Below are 13671 nucleotides of genomic sequence, written 5' to 3' on the forward strand. Positions count from 1 at the left end.
TTTTATTTAATATAAAATCCAGGATTTCATTTGTAATTTCTTCCTTTAATTCTTGTAAACTACTAAATAAAATCCCAAGTGTTTCTGATAACGCCATGGTATGAAGGAAATGATCTGGCTCCACCATCTGGCAGAGGGCCTCATAGCTGAAAAGGAAGCGGACTGACCATGTAATCTAAGACCATACAGCAGCCTATTTTAAAAGAGACACACAGTATTGTACTTGAAGGGGGAGTTGAGTGATTTAAAGCTGTCGCACTGTTTCACAGAGTTGACTCTGGCATCAAACACTTTATTTTTCCCCCTGAAAATGAACCTGTTAAATGGGCAAGAGGAAAGTGAATTACCAAATAGGAGAACACGTGGTAAGACATGTTTACAAAAACACAGTATTTCCCCTTTTTATTTCCTAATTTTTATAGAGAAAAAAGCAGACCGCTACACATTTTTATGTAGTCATCTCTCGCTTCTTTTTTGCAAAGAGTAAGTATTGTGGTTTAGCACAACATGAAAGCTTCACTACCTGCATGGACCTGGACAGTTTCCCAGAATGCACTTGGGATTGTCTCTCACATCTACTACAAGATATGAATGACAAAACGCAAAAATCTGTTTCTGTTTTGGTCTTTTTGAATTTTGATTATTTGATTCTTTTAATAACCGTCCCCTTTGTAGCATATTTGTCAGCTCTTGTGAGCCATGTTCAATGGAGCACATGGTGAATAGTGGTTCGTAGTCGCTAAGAAAATTAGCAGATCACCAAACCACAAACACTAGCAGGAAGATGACCAGAACACTAAGCATGAAATAACATTTTATCATGTTTCAGTTTGCGTCAGAAATTCACCCTCATGTTTTTTTTCCTGCTTAGAAGGAAGTACAATAGGCAATACATGTGTGTCACGTGTTCAGTATGCACATCCTTTATCTTTAATTTTTCGTTTTGCAATTGTGGCTGCTGCACAATTTCTTGTTAAGTTGTGAAGAATTCTCCCTTCTTCTGCTTTACACCAGTAAATCTTAGCCACCCACATACAGTAGGTATGACATCAGATGCATACACATTTCATTCACCTGCACATGCAGAAGCACTCGTGATCAATGAACACAATGTACACATTTAGATAAACGGAAGAATATATTTTATTAATCATGCAAGACAAAAGTTGCTGGCCAATGAAAAACATGTAGCAATTCAAGATTACAGCATTAATTATGAAGTACAGTGTTGTGTTTCCTGCACCAGCAGTTTCCCAGAAGTTACCCAAATGATAGTCATTTGTCAGAGATAGTAAAGGTCCTTTTTTTTGAAAACAGAAAGGTGATTTCGCCACCTCTTCCTCTTTAAAAGATGAAAAGAACTGATTGCGAGAAAAAACTAACAAAAACACCTGAAACTGTGAAGTGACTAATCTGTTAAAAAAAAATTGCATTTTCCATGTGAACCACGTACGTTCTTGGTATTCTTTCTTATGGCAGTTCAAAATAAGGATGACACTAATTACTCAGAAACATTATCCAATAACATACTTTTACAGAATAGCCAACTTCAGCTTGAGGAAATTCGCTTTCTTTTTAAGATATGGATGAGAAAATGTATAACACGTACATGCTTCTGTTCAGTAAAGAGGTCTCTGTCTACAACGTATATAAAAATTGGCATGAAATGTGGACATAATTTGACTCATAAAGAAAGGCTAGAATGCTTGTTAGCTCAGCTGTAAATAAGGGGAAAGCGAGACAGCTAGAAAATTTGCGAGGTAGTATCCTCCTAAAGTACTTAAAGGAAGCTATTGCCCTCAGCCACGAAATATCTTGGAACATAAATTGTTATTTTTACACAAAAGTTGTACCGATAAAACAAAAGTGATATAACACCTTAATAAGTGACCTTTCGAGGAGATGTTAGGTGAATTTTGTTACCTTTGAATCAAGTCATTTTTTGTCTTCACACTAAGATGAGCTAACTGCTGGCTCCAGATATTCATTTACCATACTTGTTTTCTTTCTTTTGTTTTTATCTTTCCAAGAAAGACGATAATCTTTGTCTCTATCTGAAATAAAATAGGAAAATCAGACAATGTACAAAAGCCGTAACGGAGTAATAAATGTGAAACTTGATCCAGATTTTGAACGATCAAATGAATCCCTTTAATGGTAGTTTAGTCAGATTTTCTTATGGTGTTTTCAGACCACGTCGCTTGGCGCGAATTCGCCAAGCGACGTGGAAAGGAGCGAAATTCATGTCCGCGTGAGTCGAAAATATTGAACTTGAGCAGCTGTACTCATGGGAGTAAAGCGGGGCGAAAATTCACTTCGCGCCTTGCCGATACCAGAGGACATTTACAACATCACCTACAAAGAGGGATGTTGTAAATGTCCTCTAGTTTCAAAAAGTTGTGAGGTCTTTTAACGTTTGACCGGTTAAACGGGCAAATAAAAATGACCATCAGATATTGATCTATCGGGACTTATTTACATTGTAACAGAGGTGTTTCTTGATCTGTTGCTGTTGACGGAGCCCCTCTTGTGAGCCACCAGAAGCCTCTTGCTGATGACGCCATGTTTGTAAAGAGCTGAGAGCAGCTCGTTGCGGAACTTCTCCCCGATGAAGGCGTACAGCACTGGATTCACTGCACAGTGCATGTAGGCCAACACCTGGGTCACGTGGAGCACCACATTCAATCTGTAAGTAGTTTCACACGTCTTCACTTTGAATGCTCCTCCTCGTTTGAGCGTGTCAAACAGTACGCTCACGTTATAAGGCAGCCAGCACAGAATAAACGCAAACACCACTGCCAGGATGACGCGCATGGCTTTATGCTTGTGTTGATTGCGTGTGGGAATCAGTGTCACGATAGTCCAGCAATAGCAGATAGTCATCACCACCAGAGGCAGGAAAAAGCCCATCGTGTGCCGCAGGACACGCATGTTGACACGCCACTGGTCGCTGCTTTCGCTCGTGAGGTTTTCATAGCAAATGAACAGCTTCACGTCTTCAGCATAGATGCTCTCCCTCTTAATGGCCACGGGCAAGGCGAGCAATCCGGCCACCAGCCACACAACACTGCAGACCACTTTCACCAGCAGGTGATGGGAGGGCAGGACACGCGTCGCTCTCACAATGGCGACGTATCGGTCCACGCTGATGCACGCCAGCAGGAAGACACCGCTGTACACCGAGGCCTCCTGGAAGCCGGAAAGGACTTTGCACGGGAAGCTGCCAAAGATCCAGCCGAAATGAGCGTCAACCGCCCAGAACGGGAGGGTAAGACAGAAGAGGAGGTCTGCCATCGCCAGGTTCATCAAATAGATGTCCGTGCTGGCTCTACCTTTCTTCATAACGCAAACCACGTAGACAACTACAATGTTGCCCACGAGGCTGAAAACAAACACGATCATGTAGATGACCATCAGGGCCACGGTGTTAAATCCAGGGACAATTACGTCGCAGGAATCCGATTGTTTGCCGTCATACGAAGGAAGTGTCGAGTTGTAAATTGAATTGAAGTAAGCCTCGTCGAAAAAATCCTGGCCGTCCTGCATGGCCAGCAGCTGAATAAAAACAAATGTATTCAAGTTTGCGAGTACTAATACACATAATTCAATGCTGCCAAGGCAGCGAAGTAACGAAGAGAATAGCTTTCAAAGAAATCATAAAAATAGTTAAATCTGCATTACAAGTATCGATCTTCGCTTACAAGAAAAACATAAAAACGTAGGAATTTCACATGAGACCACATGAGCACATGTTGTGCACGTATTTTGCTGATGGGAAATATGTGGTATGTGTAGCCAGCAGGCAGTTTGATACTGACTCAGACTCAGTATCAGGTGCACGAGGAATTTCTCTTTGTGCTGGTGTTAACATAAAAAAAATCCAATATAATAAAGATAAAAAAGGATTTACGATTTAAAAGAATATAAAATGATAAGTACACAATTAAACTATATGCAAAGTAATGAGTGTAAAAGCAGATATGTCAGAATGTGAGTGTCATCCTCTCATCTTACTCTCAGGTGAAAAAGTCACAAAGTTTCGATTTTAAAACACAAAATTTCGATTGCCACTGCAATTTTCCCAACCAGTGTATGAAATAGCTTGAGATAGATTTAGTAAGTGTCAACTTAAATTTAGCTGCCAAGGCTGAATATTGCTTTTCAAACAATTTGAGACCCTCAAACAAACTGTTTAAAACTCTCCATGTTCTCACTCTGAAAAACACAATCTCTTATCATAATAGCATGCATGCAAATGTACTGAAAGACAATAAGATCAAATCAGTAGGTCTGTTATCATCTTATCACATTTACAAGAATTTTTTTTTTTTAAATTGAATTTGATATTTACCTGTGTTTCTCCTTCTGCTTTGCTGGTTTGCACCAAATACTTTAAGACAGCAACAATGAAAAGTTGTAGCTTCATCCCGATGTGCTCGATGTGCATAATGTTGAACAGTAATACAGCTACTTGTCAAAGAGTGCTTGAAGACTTTCTGTGATGTGTGTGCATACCGGTGTTATATTAGCAAATTCTTTTAAGGGAAGTGGCCAGACCACGGACGTTATCTGTCTTAAGAGATCTATAGCAGTATTGACAACAGGTTATTTCCACTGAATTCTCACATCTGATTGTACATGTGGATGTTGGGTTTGACTAAATGTTTGCAAAGCTATGAACTGAAGCAAATTTGTGAGTAAAAAGGGCCTGTGTTGTTACAATTTTAGGTTCACAACAGCTTTGTGTTATAATCCAAATTTTGAAATTGAACAGCAGAGTGCACAACATAGGAAACTATAATTTTGTGTTGACCCATTGCATATATATATGTATGTATATTATGGTTTCATTTAGAATACATGATACAAATAATGCACCCTGCTATAATCCAAAGAGTGCCAGAGTCTTCATCTGTAGTCTGCAGTAGAAAGAGGAAATAGTTTGTAAAAAATTGGCATGCTGAGCTGAGCCTCCACTGAAATCAAACAATTGTGTTGAGTGTGTTTTCTGAAAAGCTGTCAGTATACTCTTATTTGCATGTTTTATATGGGATACAGTTGTTGACACTTTGTCCAGTAGGAGGCAGCAACAAGCTGTGATCTGTGTGGTTGGAGCATAGAAGATGTTTCGTGTTGTGTATAGTGTTGACCTGTTTTGGCATTTTGAAATTGAAATAAATAAATAGGACTGAAACAACATTTTGTTGTTACATTTGAGGCAATTTTACACATGAATGTAATTTATGTCATCATTGAGCCTGAGAGAACAGTTGTGTAATGGCTTTAGCGGCACTTCAGGCGACTTTTGACAAGTCTGAAAAAGTTACACAGAGTATTTCATCACAGTTTTTGGGGTTTATGCTTGAGACACACTGGAGGCATGGGTTTTCAAAATATGTGGGTTATTTAGGAGGCTGATGAGTTACATAATAAAACATTTAGTGTTTTTCGGGATTTACTCACAACTATTAAAAGTTAGGATATCTCAGCTTCTGCTAAAAATCAGCCTCATTCTTAATGTTAAGCACATTGCTCAAAAATGAGTGTCAAAGTCCTGTTAAAATGTTCACTTCTGGTTCAGTTTCCCCTTTAAAGACAGATGACCTCACATTATTTTTAAGAACTCTTTGATATGATGCTGAAGACTTAGTTGTACCAATAACTGCAACCTGATTGGTCCCTGAAGCTGTGCATTAATCCTAAACCATAATATTAACACCACCGTGCTTCACAGGTTGTACTTTTTTATCCTGAAAAGCTTTCTTTGGTCTGCACCAAGTATGCAGCATCTACAGTTACTGTCGCCAAAACGCTCTCAAATCTTTGACTCGTCTGTTCAAAGCACATTATTCCAAAAGGTCTGCTCTTAATCTATATGTTCATTGGCAACGTATAGTTTTTGCTCTAATGGTCTTTTTGGACAGCAAAGGCTTTATCCTGGCTCATCTCCCATGCAGGTCAAATTTGTGCAATCTCTCTCTGATTGTAAATGTATGTACTTTGACGCAAGCAGTTATAAGAATTTACCCGCATCACAAATCTACTCCACTTACAGATGATTTTCCTGACAGTGGAATGATTTAGTTCACATAACTTGGAGATCTTTTTGGAACACGTACCAGACTCTAAGGCATTTACAATATCTTATTTGACGGTTTTAGAGCGCTTTTTAGATCTTGGCATGATGACACCAAACAGAGCTGCAACAGCAAATACAATACTAGATCTGGCATGTCAGAGTTTTGTATACAAGATGTTTCACCTGTCGTTCCTTGAGAAGGTTCTAATTACGGGCACCTAAGCTGTAACACCAATTTCAAGTTTTTGACTTTGAATGTGTCAGATATGGTGCACATACATACATTTATTCATGTATGAGTTTTTTTCTACTTATCTAAATCATGGAAAAGACCACACGATTTCTATATGTAGTGTATAACCTATATTAACTGGCACTGTTTCAAAGATGATGAAGTCTTTACTTGTGCAAATCAGTTGAAAAAGTCAACAATTTTCATGGCATGCGATTATTTCTTCACATGACTATGTCTTGCATCGTTCAAAAATGTTCACAAAATAAATCTTAACATGCTCAACAATTACTCCACCAAGCAATAAAGTCAACCCATGGAAACATTACCAAAGTGGTAGCTGTAATAACAGATTTTAAGTGTTAAAGACAGACCCGTAGCCACTAAGGAATATCACATTTTAATCATAAGTTTGTATATAAAGGATGGGTCTTAAAATAATTGCTTTAAAGTTGGATGAAAGAGCAGGAAAATTCTTCGAGTTATCTTGCAAGAAACCTCCCATTATACTGAGTTTTCTGACATCACTACCGTAAGGCTCACTCACTTGTGAGTCCTGGTGACCCTAGTTCACCCTTCTAGCCTGCTCACTACGCCGACAAAACAGAAAGGTTTCCTTATATAACCCTGCCACATCCATTTAAAGACTGCTGCGTTTTTCCATCTGTTGGATCGCATGCTGCTCTAATCAGCAGATTCCAGCCTGAAAGATTGGCCAGAAAAGCAAATGTCTTTTCTTGTCATCCACTCCTGCAACTCCACATGCTATACCTAACTAAAGCATACAGTTCAAGCTCTTTTATAAAGTTACCCAAAGATTGTTCTGAAAAGTAGGTGCATGTCTTGTGCTTTATGTAGATAAGGCTTCTTGCCTGATAGCTGGGATAACTTGGGAGCGCTTACAAAAACCCTTTTCTTCTGACATCCATACAAGGTATTATTGTGGAATTTGCTCTTTTAATACTTCAATCTAAAGTTGCGCCACAAAAGTAAATCCAGCACAAAGCAACCTATTTGCTTTATGTCTGTTTGAAATAGGACCACCCAGACAATCCTCCCGTTGATCCATTCTGCTCTGTTTGCTTTTTGCTTTTGTCAGCTCGATGGCCAGAGATTAGGTTGTGGACACCGCTGAAAGGTCTTGTGTATTTAGATTGTGATTAAGTTGGATTTTAAAACAGAAGCAAGTGTACACTCCCTGTCAATGAAGATCTCTACTGTTGTGACGGTGTCAACTCCCTTTTGAGCCCTGCTGCAGCGTTTATTCAGGAATTCAGTGCTACAATCAATATTGCCATTAGTGCCTTATTATATTTTTTTATCTGACTTTAAAGTGCAGCTAAATATAGCCTTTAAATTGTTATTTTATAGTTAATAAACCATTCTTGACATCCAGTAATAGATAGTACATTTTAGACAAGCATAAGTACTTTAAAGTCTACAAACTCTGACTCAGCTCTTTCTAATGCCTCGACTCTGCAAAAACTCACATCCCTCTTTCTCATCTTTTTTTATTGAACAGGAACTACAGAGAAATGGCGAAAGACTATGCAGCTTGAGTGCAGTGCAGTCGTTGTATGGCTGTTGTATGTCTCGTTTTCTTTTTCTTTTTTTTAAAAAAAAATCTTTCCCTCACTAATACAACCATTTTCAATAACCTGTTTCATGGTCATGTTTGTGATTATTTTAAAGTGCAGTAAATGTGCTTTTAATTTGACGCCCAAATAGCTGCTGCTTGTTAAGCAGTCTTTCCGCATCTAGACATTTTTCCATGTCTAATTTCATTCTTACTAGCAAAACGCTGGTTATGTACATAAATCTGAAGTCGATGATTGTAGCCGTAGCTACGGTGACCCTGAGAGTTGTTGTTGGGTTTATCCCCTTGTGCACCCAGTCCTACAGAAGAATGTAATGCACTACAATCCTGCAGTTACCATTTGTGGCCACAGAGGCCGCTGTTGCCATTGCTCAGAAAATGTTACATACTGGTGCTTTAAAGTCAAAGGAAGGTACTGAGTTCAGTTGCAATTGTTGGACTGAAAAGCAGGAATTCATATAAAAAATAGTGGTTCCACAGACCTGCACAGTTTTCTGACAGTTTGTGGGTATTTGTATATAAAGTTGGCCCTGTCTCAAGAATTGTTCTCTCTGAAAAACAATGAATGCAGTAATGAGGGAAAAGTTGAGCATTGTGTTCCACTCATCCAACCATTCAAACCTTGAGGGAGATCAACATGGTTTATACAGGGAGATTGTAAAAAGAGCATACTTGGTGCCAGAAATGCAGTCAAAAAAACAAAAGATACACAATAACATAGAACAGCTTGTAAAAAAAAAAAAAAGAAAGGCAACTGTGTGTGTAAACAGGCAGTAAAATGCACTCGGCTTAGGAAGAAATACAAAAGGGTGTGTCTTTCCTTGTGGACAAGGCTCGCCAGCACTTAGTCTTACCTGTATTTAAGCACAGTATGAACCAGAGTCAAGCTTATTAGCCAAATTTGTTGACACATCTGACTCACATCTGACTCACTGAGAACATTAAAAAAAAAAAAATGCTCTTGTATTCTCTCTGTGCATTCTGTGTTATCTGCTTTGTGCTGCTGCTCCTTGGGCTTTACAGCTGTGCCACACTAATGTCTGTTTTGGAGGAACGAAACTGCTGAACTTCTGTTTTAACGGCATGATCAGCCTTACAAAACTTACGAAACAAAACTCTTTTCAGTTCAATGCAAGGTGTGTCTTTTGCCCTTCACATTAGAAGCCAGAGGCTTAGGGTTAGATTTCTAGGTTTATATTACGCACAGCATGAGTCACAGAAACCTAAACCACAGCATATACTTTATGTTCCAAAACCATCTTAATCAAGGTCAACCACTGTGCCGTTAAGGGTATTTTCAAGGACCCAAGTCAAGTCTAAAATAACTTGTCTGTTAGAAGCAATAGTAAGAGTGTGCCAACCCACACATTGGTGGGGATTTTTTTATTTTTTTATATATCCTTGGAACAGTGGGGGATCTGTGGAAGACTCATGGTGCCTGCGTTTCTCTAGAAATGTGACTTTTTTTTTTTTTTTTTTTTTTTTACAAAACCACAAACTACTCCTGATATTTTGGCAGCAGTTTTGTCCACAACAGGACTACTTCAATTAATAGGCATGAGTGCATTTTTTTTTTTTTGTGACCAATAAATTTGAGTAGAAAATGAATTACTTTAGAATTAGTGTTTTTATTCACAAAATACTGTAAAAATATCGGCACATTATTGATTCACAAGGGCTGAGCTTATTGCTAAAAGAAGTACCGAATTCTATTGTAAACTAATTGTGGACAAAATTACTGTAAATTCAATTATGCTATAATTTCAAAAAAACAAAATCAATGGTATTCATTTCATCATAGATTATTCAGAGATTCAAAGTGTTATACATGCCTGGGGGCGGTGGGTGGGAGGGGGGATCTTAAATCTCGGATATGTCAACATAACATTACCATTTAGCCAAAAGATTTTTTTTCTGGTCACTCGACACATCTTCTTTAACTTTGTTTTGGTGGCCTGGAGGTAATGTCTCTCCTTAGCTGCATAATGCGCCACTGCTTTTTTTTTTTTTTTTTTTTTTTTTTTTTTTTGCTGAGCAGGCAGGTTACAGTCAGTTTATTAGAATATTTTTACTACAAGCTGGAAACAAGAATGATGAAAGGGAAGTTTGTAGGCCACAAAACCCACAGCCGAGGCTAAGAGCTACGAGGCGCTACATGAGCGCCACCTTTTTAATTACACCTGCAGTTATTTTTATTTAGCGGAACGCTAGCACACGTTAATGCTGGGATGCAACTTAGAACAGGACCGTAATGATAGTGAACATGCAATAATAGTTGAAATGTGACAATGCAACCCAGTATTATGGCAAAGCGCGGAATAGACACGCCGGTCCACCTCAGCAAAACGTAGCCATGGTGCTGCAGCGGACCTGCGTGTCTATTTCACGTTTTGCCAGGATTGGACAATGGACAATGACAGTTACAAGTTTCACCGCTGTTTTTTTTGTTTGTTTGTTTGTTTGTTTTAAATAGTAGAGGTTTTTGTGGAGGTACAGAACCAAAGATAAATTCTGAACAACTTGCAGAGTACCAACATCTTGTTTTGTCTTGCCCCGTGGCACAAGAATCCTTAATTGTACCTTCTGCTTTTTAAGCCAGTGTCAGGCTCTAGGAACAATGGCGAAGTGGGTTTTCCTCTTGCTTCAACAGTTAATCTAAAGGGCACACCTGATGGGTCAGGTGTCTGAAAAGCAGCTGTACCTCCCACGCGCCTCTAGCCAAACTAATCAAAACAAGCGGTGTCGATTTTGGGTGAAGGGAGGAGGGTTGAGTGTGTGAATGTGTAATTCACCCACAATCGAGGCATTGCAGCGCTAAAGATTATCATGTGAGGTGTGGCTATGTGTACAAGCCAATACTGTGAGTGCACAAGCCACATCGATCTGACATGTCACAAGAAGTGTATTGTCAGTGAGCTGGAATAGCATGCCTGTGGTCAAGTAGATTATCTTCAACGATGATGATGAAATTGACAGAAGGCCAAAGTCAGCGGTTGGCTTTTTATTCTTGTTTTTTTTTGTTTTCCAAAGAACATATAATGGATTCAAGGAATCCCATAAGGTCACAGCTCGTTTTGCCAGAGGACCCATGGGAAAGAAAAGGCCCATCTGACAGAGACCAGGAGTCATTCAGTGACCTGGAAACTTTATTCTCCAATATACAGTGGAACGCCGCTCTTCACAAACCATCATATTGACCTTCATGACAAGAATGAGCACACCACTGTAGACCGTGCATAGTAAATAGGCGGGACTTACAGTTAATGAAAATGTCATATTTCCATCGTGACCGGAAAAAAAGTTACAGAGAAATAATAAACAGGCGACACATCAAAAGTGATTTCTATTCACTGGTCAGTTATTATGAGCTTTGAGTGAATGCATTTAGTCAATGAATAAATGTCCTTATTTTGTCTCGTACTTCAACATTTGGTAGTTCGGGTTCTTCACAATGCCCATATGTGCTTGGTATAGAATACCTGCTGAACAGGAGGTTTTATTGATTGGATAGTTTATCTTCACCCCTTCATTGTTAAGGTAATGCTGTCAACACTTGTACTTTGTCCTGTTATATTAGCTTTACGTGAGCACAAACTTGCAAAACAAGACACAACAAACCCTGCCTTTCACACAGACACTCAAGAGGCACATACATGCAGGGCCCCTCAGCCCAGAAACAAAGAACAGCTGGCTGTGGTGGAGTCTCAGGCTTTTCTTATGCAACTCATGGCCCTCGCACTAAAATGTTGGCTGCGAATGCAGCAAAGATCGTGCTTCACGTCTTGATAAACTCCAAAAAGAAATTGACATTTTGTCCTTACTTAAATTTAATTCAATTGTATTTATATAGCGCCAAATCACAACGCAGGTTTATTTCAGGGCACTTAACGCCGTAAAGCCCTTACAACAAAACTTTACAACACACGAACCCAGCAGCTAGGAAGAAAAGAAAATACCCTTTAAGGGATAAAAAAAAAAAAAAAAAAAAAAAAAAAACTCCAGCAGTGGGAAGGAAAAACGTCCTTTTAACAAGAAACCTCGGACAGAACCAGGCTCAGAGGTGGGCTGCCATCTCCCTCCACCGGTTGGGGAGAGAGAGAACAGGACAGGTATAGAAATCCAAGACATTTCATCTAAACTGTAAATTTGAAGGTAAATATCAGCCTCATAACAATTCATCAGTAAACACGGATGTTACTGAGCTTGTTGTAAAAATGTCTTCTGGTTGTGTTTTAATTAAAGACACAGACCCGGCCCCGATATAGAAATACCCAGCGTGGAAGGGGTTAATATACTGGTTTGTTTTTTTTATCATGGGGTAGCGGAAAAGTACAGTGGGAATCGTCCTTATCAGCGCCAACAGGAACCGCCAGTGATAGTGATCGTTAACGCCCTTGTGGAAACTAATATTATTAATATGACACCCACATTAAAGGCCGCTTGTGATCTTTACACACACACACTGTATCTCCACGAGGTTTCTGGACTATGTAGTTGACCTCACAGATAATAATACAGTGTCACTGTTAGCTTTCTTTAACTGCATGTGGAAACAAACGTGAGGAGTGTGGCCCACTTGAGGTAAAAAAAATTTAAAAATCAAGCTGTGGATGTTGCTCATGGGTCCTTGTACAAACAGGCCTGCGTCCTATCTTTAAAACCCTACAGCTGTTTTGTTACTTGGCTGAAAAAAAATTAAAAACAAAATTCATAAATTCTCTCGGAGGCGGACACAGCTGTTACTATAAATCTTCCATTATGTTTTTGTTTTTTTGATAAACAACCATTCCTCCTTTTTCTTTTGCCAGGCGTACATTAAAACTTCTCCACGTGGGTAAATCCGAAAGAGGAATTGTTGTTGTGAACCCACTGTGTTAGTCAGCCAGTGAGACACGGTTTGCTCACAGTTGCTCAGACAGTCTGAACTTGTCTGTCATGTTCCGGTCGGTGTGCCAAACCAACGGATGGTTGGTGACCAGAAGTAACGTCAGAAGGGAGCATTTCAGAATTTCAGCAATTCTTTCCTAAGTTCAGCTCTTCAATATCAGACTGCCATGACATTCGTCAAAAACAGATCTGTTGATTCCACTGAATTAATTCGATCAAACATCGTCATCGAGCAGCCGTTCTTTTGCAATATCAACGAGGGCAGCTCAGAAATACTTTGTGAATAATACACAGATAATCCTGTCATACACCATCTAACTTTAACAAGTGGGAATGACCTGTTTTTTTTGTTTTGTTTTGTTTTTAACTCTGAACTGTTAAGTCACAACATGCCCATTTTTGCATTTTACATTCAGATATGACTTTCAGTTAGTTTCCAAGGTTTGTGTGGCTTTTAAATGAAGCCTTTTTCAAAGCTGCACAGCAACTCTTCGTTCTATAAAACAAGACCAGAGGTTTGTTCCAACCACTTACATCTTATTAAATCCCCTCCAGCCTTGACTAAGGAATTCTTCAAATGTCAAACAATGTCAATGTCAAGACTGGAAAATTTTGCTTCAGATGTACGAGGAAACTTTATATGAATCCCACACTAATGGAAATACTGATTTAATGAAATGTCATTAGGGTCACTTGGATGTCCACTTCAACTGATTGACTGACCAACAATTGCACCTTACAGACTATCAAAGTAATATCGTTACAACAGTTTAACATCTATGGTAACAAAAATGGAACTTTGTAAATTACATGCTGCCTTCCCATTAAAGCTTAAAAAACACAGGGCACAGTATTTTATTAAGAGATACCGGCAAA

General features: G+C 39.0%; 1 protein-coding gene across 1 annotated transcript; it reads right to left on the bottom strand.

Annotated features, from left to right (window-relative positions):
* Window positions 1-2475: 2475 nt before the first annotated feature.
* Window positions 2476-3546, bottom strand: cxcr2 (chemokine (C-X-C motif) receptor 2). The gene has a single exon (XM_069698917.1). The coding sequence runs from the start codon at window positions 3544-3546 to the stop codon at window positions 2476-2478; it is 1071 nt and encodes a 356-aa protein (XP_069555018.1).
* Window positions 3547-13671: the final 10125 nt, after the last annotated feature.

Source organism: Brachyistius frenatus, unplaced genomic scaffold (genome assembly GCF_029030835.1).
Source record: "Brachyistius frenatus isolate BFR_SWC_R1_liver_20210118 unplaced genomic scaffold, ASM2903083v1 Contig_28, whole genome shotgun sequence".
Lineage (NCBI taxonomy): Eukaryota > Metazoa > Chordata > Actinopteri > Embiotocidae > Brachyistius > Brachyistius frenatus.

Bases quoted from the DNA above. Each gene is read 5' to 3' on its own strand.
- cxcr2 (XM_069698917.1), bottom strand. From the start codon at position 3,546: ATGCAGGACGGCCAGGATTTTTTCGACGAGGCTTACTTCAATTCAATT.